We start from the raw sequence: 15007 nt of genomic DNA, 5'->3' as shown, positions 1-15007 counted from the left end.
GGGGAGGTGTTGGAGCAAGAGCAAGAGGAGGAGGGTGGTGGAAGAAGAGGCGGAGGAGGGAGGGAGGGTGAGTGCTCCTCGGGATCCGGGCCTAGTAGTGCCGCCGCCGGGACTCTCCTGTCGCTCTCATCCGCTGTCAAAAATCCGAGAATTGCCTTATTTGGGGGGCACAATGAAGGCGGCGGGCCTCGCGCGGAAGCTGCTTGACATGGGAATGGTAAGAAACTCGTCCCGGATATCGCATTCGGCCGCGTTTCGCGTGATTTTCTTTTTTTTTACGTGCCTCTCTAACCACACTGATGCGCGCGCACGCATAGACACAAGTCTACCCAATCTGCGTGCGCGTGTGTGTGTGTTTCTGGCGTCGTCCTCTGTTGCATGTTTTGTTGTATGTTGACACCACACACTACAGATAGACACAGTGTCAAACGTGCATTTGCACACGCAGTGGCACGCGCACACGCACGACGAGGGCCATTTTAATGCATCCGTGAGTGTGTGTCCTCATGCAGCACATACACGCACACAAACACGCTCACATAATACATACAAACGCATGACATGATCTTCATCACATGGACCTCTCATCCCGTAATGGCTGCACCGGCCACAAACAAAACATGTCTTCCAAGATGTCACCCAGTCCAGTTGTCATTTGACACACAATGATGGCTTTTCTTGTCATCTTCACCTCAAGGCGAGCTTTCCCAAGCTGCAGCACACCAAAGGAGAAGACGACGATATGATAGGCAGTATTTTTCTACAGAATCGCGGTTTTCTGCTCAAATTAGTCTATTAAATTAGTTAATATCTTCTTTATTTTTTTATTTTAATTCACCATAACATTTTTTTTCAAGACACACGTTGAAACTCTAGAAGAAGACAGTAGTGTCAATTGTTCGATACCGACCTTATTTTAAGGCATCTGTTATCGTGGAGACTACCGATACCAACCACTGATGCTTAAGGCAAAAATAAATGACATTGACCTCCTGGCCAGTAGTTGGCGCCAGATTAATACATTGGTGAATCATCATTTGAATAACTCGTGTCTTTGTTCCCGTTCCAGGGAGGAAGCTTGCCAGCATGAGTGGGCCACATGCAGGCCCAAGCCGGGAGTCCAGCCGCCCTATAAGCCCTGCTTGTGACGTCTCCCGCCATCCTCGATCCAACCACAATAACGGCCCCCGCCCAAACATGTCCGCCGCCGCCTCCTCCCTGCAGCGCGCATCCCTCTACGGTTTTGCGCAAAGGGACCCCTCGCCCCCCTCATCCACCTACAGCCCCCTGAGGAGGCTGCAGCACCTCACCACCATGGTGAGCCAGCCCGACTTAGTTCTGCCCGCTCGCCCAGGTAAGAGCTGGGATTGGGGGTCGGATGAAAAGGGGGACTCTTGGGTGGACAGGGATTACTACGACGGCAGTTTTGCAAAACAAGCCGAAGTCCAAAGCGGCGGCTCCAAAGAGGAGCCGGCAGCCACCTGTAGCAGTCCCAGTGTGTCAGAAAGGAAGACGGACGGTTGTTTCTCATGCCCGGCAAGCCCGGCCTTCTCTCTCGATAGCAGCAGCCCCTTTGCAAATGGCCTCCTTCACTTTGAATCCTCCTTGTTCGAGGACGAGGACAACGACGACTGTGACAAAGAGCAGCGGGAGGCGACGTACCTCGCCGTCACAGACTCTCGGGATAAACACAAGACTCCAGAGAATGAGCTTCAGTCCGCCTCTGTGGATTCGCACTCGGCACCCAAGGATACAAAGGTTTCATCGGCAAAAGTCATCACCCGGTCTCAATCGTCGGGCTTTCGCCGAAGGTACTGGGATGTTTCCGACGACGACTGGGAGAGCGACACGGACCTCTTCCTGTTTGGTGACAGCCCCTCCAGGCATTTGATGGCAAGTGCTCTCCCCGTTACAAAGTACAGCAGGTCACAGTTGCAATCCTCCATCTTTTTTTTTTTTAATGGAGCACCATCTATCTCTAATCTGCACTAAAGCTGTTGTAAATACTCAACTTTATCTACACAGTCTTTTGTATTAGTCGCAGTTTAGCTAATTAGATTGCCCCAATAGGTGGTGAAAAAAAAAATGGAAACACATTCCAGGTGCTTGTTGTTGTTGAGGAACTAGTATTAAGCATTATACTGAACATATAAATGTTTCATGGCTGTTTTTTTTCTTGCATGGTCGACAGCAGAGCGACATGAAACGAAGCTCTGTACCACCCGTCAAGTTTCTAGAGGGCGAGGTCATTTGGGCTAAGTTCAACAGACGGCCATGGTGGCCGTGCGAGGTGATCGTTGACCCTGCGAAGGGAGTCTATCACAGGGTGAAAGGTGGGCCAGTAAAGTTTCTTGACTGTAGACTCGTGTCTTGTCGTTTGGATGCTGACTGATCATTGTGACTTTTTAAAGAGCCCAGTGATCGGCCGTGTCGGCTCTACTACATCAGGACTTTTGGGGAACCAGAGGAGCAAGCCTGGGTGGAAGATAAATCAACTCATATTTTTCACGGAGGCTTTCAGTTCGAGCAGCTTGCGCAGTTGCGTCGGAAGGCCAAGCAAAGGGGGCAGAAATACAGGGTAATTTTTTTCTTTGTGTCTGAATAATTGCTGTAGGCAACAATCCAATCTGGATCTTCACTGATTCTGTCTTTCCACAGATCGCTAAACGCTACGAGGCATCTTGGAAATTCAGTGTGGCTGAAGCCGAACGTATTCTCCAGCAAAGACCCAACATAGACTCTTTAACCATGGACAATTCCTCAATGGTGACCAAGTCCTGTCCATCTATTTCACTTTCTGACCCCGCGGCAATCTCCAACCTTCTGGAAAATTCGCACACAATCAATGGATCATCTTCCCAGGTATCATCCCCAGTAGAAAATAACAAAGGCACTTTAAAGAAGTCTTCTGACAAGTGGGAAGACTTGAACTCCTCAAATAAGCAGTCGAAAAAGATCCGACATAATAGCACCAACCAATCAGATAAGAATGTAGAGTGCCCTTATTCTGACCTTGACTCGGTCCCTAAGATTTTGTGTCCTAAAGCACTTGAACGTCAAACTACATCGACTCATTCACCTGCTAATGTCGCCAAGGAGGAAAAAAAACAACCAGAGATGCAAAGTGGTCTGTGGTTCACTAAATCAGGCAAAGACAGGCGACCTAAAACTGTTAGTCCGGATCGGTCAGATCCTACACTCTTCAGCAATCTGCTCAGTAAGAAAAAGATCTCCGCTGTTAATAAAAACATCATGGCTCAAGAGGATTCCGCCTCCCTCTCTGGGCAAGATGAACAGGCTGGATTGGTAACTAGCGAAACAAAGCTTGTGTCTGAGCAGTTGTGGCAGTTGGACTCTAAAAATACCATTGTAGCTAACAAACCTTCCAAAGGTACTGTTGAGCTGTTGTCACAACACCAGCGGTCGACAGATTTTTCGGATCCTCTTGGATTGTCACAATTGCAAGAGTCCGTGGTCTTTTCTGAACCTTGCGGATCTTCGCAAAATCGGCAGTCTGAGGGTCGTTTTGACCCTCAAGAGTTGAAAGATGTTTCGGACCCTCGGGTTTTGGCACAAAAACAAGAGTCGGTATTGTCTTCTGACCCTCGAGGGTTGTCACAAAAGCAGAAATCTGTGGATTCCTCTTACTCTAAAGGTCTATCACAAAACCACGAGTCTAGGAATTGTTCTGACACTCGAGGGTCTAGTCAAAAGAATAAAGCTTCATCAGACTCTCGGGGATTGCCCCAAAAGCATAAGTCAGTGGATTCCTCTGACCCCGGAAGAACATCACAAAAACATAAATGTGTGGCTTCTTCTGACCATCAAGAATTGCCCCAAAAGCAGGAATCGGTGGAATCACTTCAACGTTTATCCAAAAAACAGAAGTCAGTGAATTGTTTTGGCCCAGAAGGATTGTCACAAAAGGAGTCCAGGGATTCTTCTGACTCTCAAATATTCCCACGAAAGCAGAGGTCAGTGGATTATTCAGCCTCTCCAAAATTAACCCTAAAGGAGAAGTTTGTCGACGCTTCTGATCAACTGTCGCAGAAGCAGAAATCCGTCGATTCTTCTGATACTCGACGAAAAAAACGGGAATCCATGGATTCTTCTGACCTTCCAGGATCATCACAAAAACAGAAAACTGCAGATTCTTTGTGCCCTCAAAAATCATTACAAAATTCTTTTTATCCTGGATCATTGTCACAAAAAGAGAAATCAGTGACTTATTCAAACCTTCAAAAATCACCGCAAAAGCAAAAATGTGTGGATTCTTCTGACCGTCAAGGACTAAAGCACGAGCCTAGGAATTCATCTAAATCTCGAGAATCGGCTCAAAAGCAGAAGTCAGTCGATTATTTTGGCCCAGAAAGAGTCTCAAAAAAGAGGTCAAGGGATTCTTTGAATCACCACCAAACATGGTCACAAAAGTCCAAGGATTGTTTTGACCCTCAAGGATCTCAAAAGCAGAACTCAGTCAGTGATTTTGGACCTCAAGCATTGTCAAAAATGGGGTCAAAGGATTCTTTTCCTCACCAAACTGAGTCCAGGGATTTGTCAGACACTCAAGGCTCATCAAAAAAGCAGAAATTTCTGGAGTTGTCTGACCATCGAGGATCGTCCCAAAAGCAGAAGTCAGTGGATTGTTTTGGTCTGAAAAGATTGTCACATAAGGAGGAGTTAAGAGAATCTTCGAACCTCCAAATAGTGTCACCAAAGTGGAAGGCAATGGATTCTTCCAGCCCTCAAAGATCATCACAAACACTGGAGTCCCGCCACTTTTCTGACCTTCATGGATCATCCCAAAAGCCGAAGTCACTGCTTTCTCACTCTCGAGGATCGCCCCAGAAGAAACCTCACACCCAAGAATCATCACAAAAGCAGAAATCCCTACAGACTTCAGACCTTCAAAAGTCATCCCAAAAGCAGAAGTCAATGAATTCTTCTCAACCTCAAGGATCATCCCTAAAGCAGAAGTCAGTGAATTCTTCTCAACCTCAAGGATCATCCCAAAATCAAAAGTTAGTTGATTTTTCAGATGCCCATAGATCATCACAGAAGCAGCAGTCAGTGGCTTCTTCTGACCCTCAAGCTTCACCACAAAAGCAGATTTCCAGAGATTCGCTTGATCATCGAGGATCGTCACATAAGACAAAGTCGACGGCTGCTTGTGACTCTCGTGAAGTGTCAAAAAAGCACGAGTCCTTGGGTTCTTCTGACCGGAGACAGTTGTCGCAAAAGCAGGAGTTGAACTATTTCTCGGACACTCGAGTTTTGTCCCCGAAGCTGAAGTCAGTGGATTCCTCGAAACCTCGAGGATCATCACAAAGGCAGGAGTCCAGGAACTCTTCTGACACTCAAGTTTTGTCACAAAAGCTGAAGGCAGTGAGTTTTTCTGATCCCCGTGGGTCACCACCAAAGCAGATATCCAAGGATTCTTCTGACCCTTGTAGATCATCACATAAGAAGAAATCAATAGATTTGTTTGAGCCTGAAAAATCACCCCATAAGAAGAAGTTGGTGGATTTTTCCGACTTTGGGGTGTCGTCAAAAAAGCTGGAGTACCGGCATTCCTCCAACCCCCAAGCATCGTCAAAAAAGCAGAGTTGTAAGTATTCTTCTGATCCTCCAGTTTTGTCTCACAAGCTGAAGTCAGCCGATTCATCTCAAAAACAGGACTCCAAGGTTTCCTCTGACCCGCGTGGAACATCACATAAGCAGAAATCACCGCATCCATCTGAGGTCCAAAGATCGTCACATAAGCAGTCATTGGATTCTTCCGACCCGCGAGTATCGTCCCAAAAACTGCAAAACCGGAATTCCTCTGATCCCCAGGGATCCTCACAAGCGTCTGTGGATTCTCCTAGGTCCCCTGAGAAGTCTGCTTCTTTAAAGGGTGGACAACTGATCCCTAATTCTAAACACAAAAGTCCGAGGCCTTCAAGTAGCACACCTGTTAAAAGTATCAGCAAGCGACCCGGTGTAACGTTCAACAGTCAAAGTGATCCATGTCAAAAGAGCGCCGGTCCAAAAATTGCTCTTTACCAGACAGAAGAAAGGGAAGTCAATACCAAGACTGATGTATCAACAGACCTTCATGATGCTCTGATTGCCCAATGTAAACTACCATTTGTTAAATTGATGCGCCAAGACACGAATATTCAGAATTACTTGAAGTCTCAAAGTACTCCGAGCCAAGACGACCAAACTGGATGTCCAGAGACAAATGAACCCCAAAGAACAACAGTTGCTCACCCCTCTTCTAAGTCAGACAAGATGGACCGAGCAGCAAGTATCTTTGAAACTAGTGTGAACAATAACATTCCCCAAAACAGTGAAGACAAAAGTGTGTCTGGAAATACCAATGGCAAAAGTCTTTTGGGGAATACCAAAGATAAAAGTGTTTCTGGAAATCGCCAAGACAAAAGCGTGTACAGAAATAGCGAAGACAAAAATGTTTCTAGAAATGGTGAGGACAAAAGGCTTTCCGGGAAAAATGAAGCTGTGTCCGGGTATAGTGAAGAAAACCCTTTTCCGGAATTTTCCAGAATCAGTGAAGACAAAAATGTTTTGAGAAAAAACGAGGACAAAATTTTGTCTATAAATGGTGATCATAAAGTCGGTGAAGACGAGCATATTTTCAGAAAAAATGATGATGGCCAAAGTTTTTCTTCTCATAGTGGACACAAACTTGTTTTGGGTCAAAATGTGTGTCAAAGTAGTAAAGACAAGAGTGTGTCTGGATATAGGGAAGACAAAATAGTTTTCCGAATTGCTGAAGACCAGCATGTTTTCAGACGAAATGAAGACAAAAATATTTGTGGAAGTGAAGACAAAGATATGTCCAGAATGACTGATTCCAAAACTGAAGACATAAGGGTTTCTAGATGCACTGAAGACAAATATGTATTTACAAATACTGCAGACAAATGTGAGAAGACAATTGTTTCCAGAAACGGTGTGTCCAGAAAAGATGCTGACTGTTCAGACTCTGAGACGACGGAGAGAAAAGCAAAGTGTGCTCCAATTTCTTGCGATCTTTCACAAGGTTCTCAGCAACCTTGTGTGGTGCACATCACAACCCCTGTGCCCTCTCAACATGATCAGAATCCCGAATCTGGGAAAGTGCCCCTAGAACCATCATCGCCCAAGACCAATTGTCTTACATCAAAGCCCATCACTGATAACTTGCCAGAAGTTCTTCCGCCCGCCCATCTTCCAGCCAGCAACCGACTGATGTCGAGAGCGCTGAAAACCATGAAGGTCCTGCAAAAGCTGAAGCATGGAAAAGCCAAAAGGAAGGCTGCACAGAAAGAACTGTTGCGTCAGAGCAAAAACCACAACAACCGTTCTCAGGACCCAGAAAGCAATTTAGACCTGAGCACTAAAGTCAAACCGGCAGAGGCCCAATATTGTGACTCTGATCAGGACACCGTGTCCAGTTGTAAAAGCCCTCCCTCGATCTATTCCCATTCCACTGAAGTCAAGAGCGAAGAGGAAGTGCTGTCAGTGTCTTCAACCCCACCAATGGACTTCATCCCCCTCACCTCCAATGTAAAGACAAAGGAGGCGAACCAAAGCACCTCTTTGTCACCGCCATTTTCTTTTATGAATGCTTTGAAAAACACTAAGGAGGTCTCCTTCCAATCCTTGACCGACGAAGCCGACGGCAAAGCCCTCGCCTTCAAACCGGACATGAACTACAAGTTCAGCACTTTTCTTATGATGATGAAAGACATGCACGACACTCGAGAGCGCGACGGGGCCCCCTTAGAACTGGAGATTGGACCGCCAAGTGCCCATGTCAAGAAAGAACCTTCGGTGATGCCTGGGACGGCTCCACTCGCAGGACAACAACAACCCATTGTGAATGCTGATCCAGATTTTCGCCCATACGTGGACACAAGTCGAAGGGGGCCTTATAAGAGAAGGAGCAGCTCCACTTGGATGAAGAGTAAAGCTGACCGCAAAGTGCCTAGTTGGCCTGCCGGGTCTGGACCCGGCTACCCAGGCGTGGGATCCCTGCTGGGGATCGACATTTCCTCTGTACTAGATTACTCGTCGAAGGTTCGGTCCCTGTTGGATGTCCAGGCCTGCCACTGGGAGGGCCAACCCGGCAACGATGAAGGATTGTTGAGGTGGGGCGGAGACTTTGAACAGATGAATGACTTTGTCTCCAACTGCACCAAAGCCAAGACCAGCCTGGCCCGTAACACCCGAGAAGGCCATGACGATTTATCAGGTAAGGAATGATTTTCAAGATTATTTTTTGTATGAAGTATTGATGCTCTCTACAATGCCTTTCCAACGATGCTACAGTTCTCAGAAGTTTTAACTCTTGACTCAATTCTGAGTTGATAGCATATTATTGGTTATGCACGTGAGATTGAGGGTAAAAACAAAAAGGGGATGTGTACGCATCCCTGTGGTACTCCTTTGGTCATTGTAAATTAAAAAAAAAAAAATTATGCTCTCAACATTGCTCAATTTTGTGTATTGCAGTACACATTTAAGAAATGCAAAACGTTTTGACATCTTTTAGCCAATAAACGAGTGCGGAAACCAAGCAAGAGGCTCCTAGAATGGACTGAAGAGTACGAGCAGATCTTTTCCTCCAAGAAGAAATCTAAAAAGCCTCTTCCAACAATTTCAATGGTAAGTTAAGAAGGAAATAAAAAGACCATTTTGATTCTGTTTGAACAAACTTCCTATCTGGCGTTCCCCTTAGGACAACCAAGCACTTTCATCTCAAGCACCTGTAGTGGACAAGAACGCGCTGGAGCCTCCATCCTTGAACGCACTTCCTGAAATGCAGACGCCGCCTCCGGAGGAAATCACCCTCACCACGGAACTCCAAATCCCCAGCGCCCAAAACGCATCCCCGCAGGAAGCGCCGGCGCTTTCCATCGACACCTTGACCCCGCCTCCCGAGGCCGACGCCGAACCGCCACCAATGGAAGACCTCGCCAGAGACGACCGTGAGATGACGATAACCTCTGCTGGCTCCGGTTGTCATCCGTCAAACATTCTTGTGACCTTTTCCTTTCAGGCAAGCTGCAAAAGAAGCGGAAGAGGAAACCAACTCCCAAGATCCTGGAATATTGTCTCGAAGCCGAGGCCTCGGCCAGCCCGAAGAAGAAGGTACTGTCCTCCGTGGACTTCAAATGGTTGCTACATCAAGTGCAGTTAATCAGATCCGATGCATGAGGAGCTCCCAAATTCTGCTTATTATTATTATAAAATCAAAACTGACCATAATAGTTTTTGCACAGATTTAGATTTGATGTTTTTTTTTGCAGATCAAAATTGTGAAGAGCAACTCGTACGATGCTCCTGAAACAGGTCAGTGAAGATCATTTGCACTCCTTCGGATTTTAGCAAGCCCTTCCAATTACATTTCAGTTGAAAAGCTATGAAAAGAAAATGCAGCTTAACCTCACTCGCGCTTATTCAGATCCTGATCCTCCCGCTCTAAAACCGATGAGCCCGGTAGTTTCCGCGTCACTGGCGACGGCAACCCACCTGACCCCAGCCAGCCCCCCAGCGCTGGCGCCGGCGCTGTCCGAACAGGCGGACGGGACGCTTTCAGACTTTCCTCAAGCGGACGATGGATTGAAGTACACGACGGAGTCGGAGGTATAGCAAATGAATTCATCCGGTCAAAGAATTCTTGGACGCGTGTCTTCATTCTTTTATTTCAATTTTTTCTCTCCAGGGTGAAGCCTCCGTGTTGGACCAGAGCTTCTCCTCCACCCGAGACGAGTCGTGTGGCGACGTGCTCGGACTAGGCCGGAGGATCATCGGTGACCGAGGTGGCCCGGCCTCTTTGAAGGAGAACGTGTGTCAGGTGACTTCACATTCGGCGCCCGACCTTTTGTAGTTTTGGATTTTTTTTTTCTCTAAAGGCAACTTGCGCATTGTCAGGTGTGTGAGAAGACAGGCGAGCTGCTGCTCTGCGAGGGGCAATGCTGCGGCGCTTTTCACCTGGCCTGCATCTCATTGGCCGAGGCCCCCAAGGGGAAGTTTGTGTGCCCGGAATGCAAGTCAGGTAAGAAGAACATTTTTTTTTCTTCTTCTTCTCGAGAAAGGCTAACGCAAACAGTGTCTCCTCATCACGCAGGTGTTCACACTTGCTTCGTGTGTAAGAAGCGTAGCGAGGACGTGCGGCGCTGCATGATCCCCGTGTGCGGCAAGTTCTACCACGGCGAGTGCATCGCCGCCTACGCGCCCACTGCGCCCGTCAGTCGCGGCTTCCGCTGTTCCATCCACGCCTGCCTCGCCTGCTTCATCGCCAACCCCGGCAGTCCCTCCGTCTCCAAAGGTGAGTCGCTGCCGGCCCGCTTAGCTTCACGCCCGCCCTTCTCTGCTGGCTTCACGCCTGTCACTGCTGCCAGGTCGTCTGGTGCGCTGCGTACGCTGCCCGGTTGCTTACCACGCCAACGACATGTGCATGGCGGCCGGCTGCGTGGTCCTCTCCAGCAACAGCATCATCTGTCCTAACCACTTCACGCCGCGGCGCGGTGTCAAGAACCACGAGCACGTGAACGTCAGCTGGTGTTTCGTCTGCACCGAAGGTAGCCATCGGCGGGCCGAAACCAAAAAAAAATCTTCTTTTGTGCAGCTGCAACATCCGGAGACGTTACAGCCAAAACAAAAACATTGTTATAATCTCGTCCTGCAGGGGGCAGTCTGCTGTGCTGCGAGTCGTGCCCGGCGGCCTTCCACCGAGAGTGTCTGAACATGGAGATGCCCAAAGGCAGCTGGTACTGCAACGATTGCAAGGCCGGCAAGAAACCCCGCTACCAGGACATTCTGTGGGTCAAGGTGGGACGCTACAGGTCGGTAACACACGACAGAGGGAAGAAAACCACCAGTAGAGCAAATGTGTTTGATTGGTTGCTCTCTGCGCCAAGATGGTGGCCCGCCGAGGTCAGCCACCCCAAAAGCATCCCGGAGAACATCCAGCGCATGAGGCACGACGTGGGCGAGTTCCCCGTCCACTTCTTCGGCTCCAACGACTACCTGTGGACCTACCAGGCGCGCGTCTTTCCCTACATGGACGTGGACGCCAACAGCAGAGAGAAGATGGGCAAAGGCGTGGACAACACTTACAAGAAAGGTCAGGAAACGCCGCCCGCCACGTCTGGACAAATGGTGACATTTGCGCTTCCTCGGCAGCTCTGGAGGAGGCGGCCGTACGCTTTCGTGAGCTTCAGGCCGAGAAGGAGCTTCGGCAGCTTCAAGAGGACAGAAAGAACGACAGGAAGCCGCCGCCGTACAAACACATCAAGGTCAGACAACAGAAAACATTTCCAGTCAACTTTTCTGAATGATGCCTACAGCGAAACCAGAGTTGACCGTGTGACATTCATCTTGGATTTACTCGAAGACCCGTCTTGACTCCGCCTCCCGCAGGTGAACCGGCCAATAGGGAAGGTCCAAATCGTCACGGCCGACCTGTCTGAGATCCCGCGCTGCAACTGCAAGGCGACGGACGAGAACCCGTGCGGCGGAGACTCGGAGTGCATCAACCGCATGCTGCTCTACGAATGTCACCCGCAGGTGCCGCCCCCAAAAAAAACAAAACAAAACTTGTTCCGTTCCATTCGCTTCTATGTCTAAGAAATACAATGGCGCCCGCAGGTTTGCCCGGCCGGCGAGCGCTGCCTCAACCAGACGTTCAGCAGGCGTCAGTACAGCCAGGTGGAGATTTTCAGGACGCTGTCTCGAGGTTGGGGCCTCCGCTGCGTACATGACATCAAGAAGGTAGAACAAGCTCCTCCCACCTGGCTTCTTCAATCGGGTCGCTTGAGGCTTTCCTCACGTTTGCCGCCAGGGCCAGTTCGTGAGCGAGTACGTCGGCGAGGTGATCGACGAGGAGGAGTGCCGGAACAGGATCAGACACGCCCAGGAGCACGACATCTGTAACTTCTACATGCTAACTCTGGACAAGGTACGTGCAGGCGCAAATACAAAGCTAGCAATGGTGCTCACCATGGATTCGGGACTAGGATCGTATCATCGACGCCGGTCCGAAAGGGAACGAGGCTCGCTTCATGAACCACTGCTGCCAGCCCAACTGCGAAACGCAGAAGTGGACGGTGAGCGGCGACACGCGCGTCGGACTGTTCGCCCTGGTGGACATCCCGGCTGGTAGGCTCCTCCACAAAAACAATCGTAAGAAAAAAATGGACAGATTCTCACCAAATGTTGTCATCCGCAGGCACCGAACTCACCTTCAACTACAACCTGGAGTGTTTGGGCAACGGCAAGACGGTGTGCAAGTGCGGCGCGCCCAACTGCAGCGGCTTCCTCGGCGTGAGGCCCAAGGTCCGCTTCCTTCTTCTTTATTTATTTTTTTTTTAGCTCGGCTGCACTTATGGAATTGAGTATCCTACTGGCTGTTTTCCAACAGAACAACCCGCCGTCAGACGACAAAGGCCGCAAGATGAAGCGGCGCGGCCACGGCAGAAGGAAGAAGAAGGTGGTGGTGACCAAAGAGCGCGAGGACGAGTGTTTCAGCTGCGGCGACGGCGGCCAGATGGTCTCCTGCAAGAAGCCCGGCTGCCCCAAGGTCTACCACGCCGACTGCCTCAACCTCACCAGGAGGCCCGCCGGTCAGTGTTTGCACAACGGCTCATCCCTGACTTCCCCCTTCCATAAAATTGGAATTTTGCAGGTGTCAAAATGATTTTTTTTTTTTTTTTTTTTTTTGCTCTTCTTGCCAGGCCGCTGGGAGTGCCCGCGTCACCAGTGCGACATCTGCGGCAAGGAGGCACTGTCCTTCTGCGAGGCGTGTCCCAGCTCTTTCTGCGAGCAGCACCGCGAGGGCCTGCTCTTCATCTCCAAGCTGGACGGAAAGCTTGCCTGCACCGAGCACGATCCGTGCGGGCCCCACCCGCTGGAGCCGGGCGAGATCCGCGAGTACGACCAGACCTTGACGTCAGGCTTGGGCATGGCTGTCGTCACGCCGCCGTCATCGTCCACCGTGCCGCGCGTCCGACCCGCCGGCGCGCCCCCCACCGGGCTCCGGGACGTCAGCCGGGACTCCTTTCCTGCCTTTTCCATATCGATGCCCATTACCATTCCCGTCTCGGCGCCGGCCGCCTCGCCTCCTGCGGGCGGCGGCTTTGACCTCCCGCAGTACTCGCCCATCTCCTCCTACGAGGAGGACGAGGAGGAGATGCCGGAAGAAGAGAACGAGGAGGACGAGGAGGAGGCTCTGGAATATCTTGAGATCAGAGATGATGAGGAGAAGGAAGAGGAGGAGTGACGCAGCGGTTTGTTACTACCCGATCGTAGCGTGTCGTTTATTCTGTTACAGGAAGCACTTGCGACGCAAGCTCGGACCCTTTGCACATATTTGCGACAACTGTAAAAAAAAAATAATAATAATAACAAATGTTTCATTGGCACGGTGTTGCACCATGACCTCATTTCCAGCGTTCGCCAGCCATTCACCTCAGGAGACTCAATATGAGAGCTGTCGTCTGCCTTTTACACACCTAACAATTGGCCAAATGATCCAGGGGCGTCGCTAGGGGGTGGCCCTGGCTACCACACCGTCTCACCCACATATGCCAGTGTCGTGCGCTCCGCCAGCAACCTGGTGGGAGACTTTCCTTCGTCAGGGAATCATTTTTATCCATCAGACCGTTTAATTTATTTATTTGAAGTGTAAAAGTTTTTGAGCCAGCTTTCATTTTGATTCTCACGCTTCCTAATCCCACTTGAGCAGAAGTCAGCCTCTGTTGGACTGGCCTTTCCCGTTTCACTGGACACTTGTTGCCTCCTTGTCAGCAGGCGGACATTTTGGACCTTTGGACTAATCAAGGGAGCGACGCAACGCGCCTTTGACGGCGCTTTCATCCAAATGTGAAGGTGAACAATCACAAAACATCACGGGCGGGATCTTGACATAGCACTCGAGTCCGAAAGACATTTCTCAGAATGTGAGGGGGCAAATGCGAGATGGACAAAAGTATTGGGACAGGACCCTTAATCAATTAACGGTTCAGTGGTTGAACTTAGTTTACTTCTCTTTTTATCGTGCTTGTCCTCATTTGCAGTTTACCCCCAAAAAATGAAGTGGGGTCCAACCAGGATCGGTCAAGGTTCCCTTTCACATTGATGTTTTAAGAACCTTTTGCTCTCCCCTGAACAAGAAACGTTGGATAATTACGTGCTTCCAATTTTTCTTTTTTTTACGTCGTGTGTCCCGATACTTTTGTCCAGATATTTTCCACTATGATGCATTTATGGAGGGCAAAAAAAAAAAACCTGGTCTTAACACTGAAACACCAGAGAGATGGCACTAAGTTGCAGTGTGTATGCCGTAGTCATTTATTTATATTACTGTAATTGTGACGCACAACTGCCACCGTGTTGCTTCTGTGTGCGAGCGTGTGTATCGTCCTCAAGACTAAATCAAGTATTGTGTGTGTGTGTGTGTGTGCGAGAGCGATCTGCCTAAAAGTGTCTTCTCCCTGGAGCTATTTTGAAGAAATGGATCGGGCGCCCCCTTACTAACATCTCGTTCCAGTCAGTTCCGTCTTGCCGTCATCCATACGCAAAATATACAGTAAATATATAAATATATATATAGAGAGAGAAAGAGAGATGTTGTGAAATAAGCACTTTGTACTGGCCTCATTTTTTTTTTCTGCTCCATCATGAAGCCAAAATAAAAAGTAGAACTGCAAGTGGCAAATTTCCATTTGAATAATGTGTTACCACGTTTCTATTGTGCATTTGATGTGTGAAGCGACGATCGTGAAAAGAAATTCACGTTTAAGCTCGCCACTATATTGTGTCCCCCCCCCCCCCCCCCCCGCTTATTATTTTACAATTAAAAACCGTTTCAAACTTAAAATCTTTTGAAAAATATGACTTTACAGAAACTGTTTTATTTGGTTTAAAAAGAGGGGGAGATTTTCTTTTTTTCATGCACAATCGTTTATTTCACAGTTTAGCTGGATGTGTGAAATGAGCAAAAAAAAGCCCAGCT

At 48.9% G+C, this 15007-nt stretch overlaps 1 protein-coding gene across 2 annotated transcripts; it reads left to right on the top strand.

Moving 5' to 3' along the window:
- The first annotated feature begins 58 nt into the window (after positions 1 to 58).
- Positions 59 to 14710, top strand: nsd1b (nuclear receptor binding SET domain protein 1b). Of its 2 annotated transcripts, none has more exons than XM_061298792.1 (24): positions 59 to 217; positions 1070 to 1893; positions 2195 to 2333; positions 2412 to 2578; positions 2659 to 8242; positions 8543 to 8655; positions 8729 to 8978; positions 9050 to 9141; positions 9300 to 9342; positions 9455 to 9636; positions 9716 to 9847; positions 9925 to 10048; positions 10121 to 10321; positions 10395 to 10574; positions 10682 to 10838; positions 10914 to 11119; positions 11179 to 11291; positions 11416 to 11562; positions 11644 to 11766; positions 11837 to 11953; positions 12012 to 12153; positions 12224 to 12330; positions 12416 to 12617; positions 12729 to 14710. In XM_061298792.1, the coding sequence occupies exons 2-24, from the start codon at positions 1087 to 1089 to the stop codon at positions 13271 to 13273; spliced, it is 9873 nt and encodes a 3290-aa protein (XP_061154776.1). In that variant the 5' UTR covers positions 59 to 217; positions 1070 to 1086; the 3' UTR covers positions 13274 to 14710. The 2 variants fall into 2 exon arrangements, with proteins under 2 accessions (XP_061154776.1, XP_061154775.1); XM_061298791.1 differs by having other exon boundaries at positions 2192 to 2333.
- The last annotated feature ends 297 nt before the right edge of the window (positions 14711 to 15007 follow it).

This window comes from Syngnathus typhle, linkage group LG15 (genome assembly GCF_033458585.1).
Source record: "Syngnathus typhle isolate RoL2023-S1 ecotype Sweden linkage group LG15, RoL_Styp_1.0, whole genome shotgun sequence".
Classification (NCBI taxonomy): domain Eukaryota; kingdom Metazoa; phylum Chordata; class Actinopteri; order Syngnathiformes; family Syngnathidae; genus Syngnathus; species Syngnathus typhle.
Note: the sequence above shows the minus strand (reverse complement) of the source record. Positions and strands in the feature narration are given on the sequence as shown.

What these genes read in the sequence shown, in the direction of transcription:
- nsd1b (XM_061298791.1), top strand. Translation starts at nt 1,087, where the DNA reads ATGAGTGGGCCACATGCAGGCCCAAGCCGGGAGTCCAGCCGCCCTATA. An exon ending in AGTCTATCACAGGGTGAAAG is followed by an intron (nt 2,334 to 2,411) that starts GTGGGCCAGTAA and finishes GACTTTTTAAAG; the next exon opens with AGCCCAGTGATCGGCCGTGT. An exon ending in CTCTTCCAACAATTTCAATG is followed by an intron (nt 8,656 to 8,728) that starts GTAAGTTAAGAA and finishes CGTTCCCCTTAG; the next exon opens with GACAACCAAGCACTTTCATC.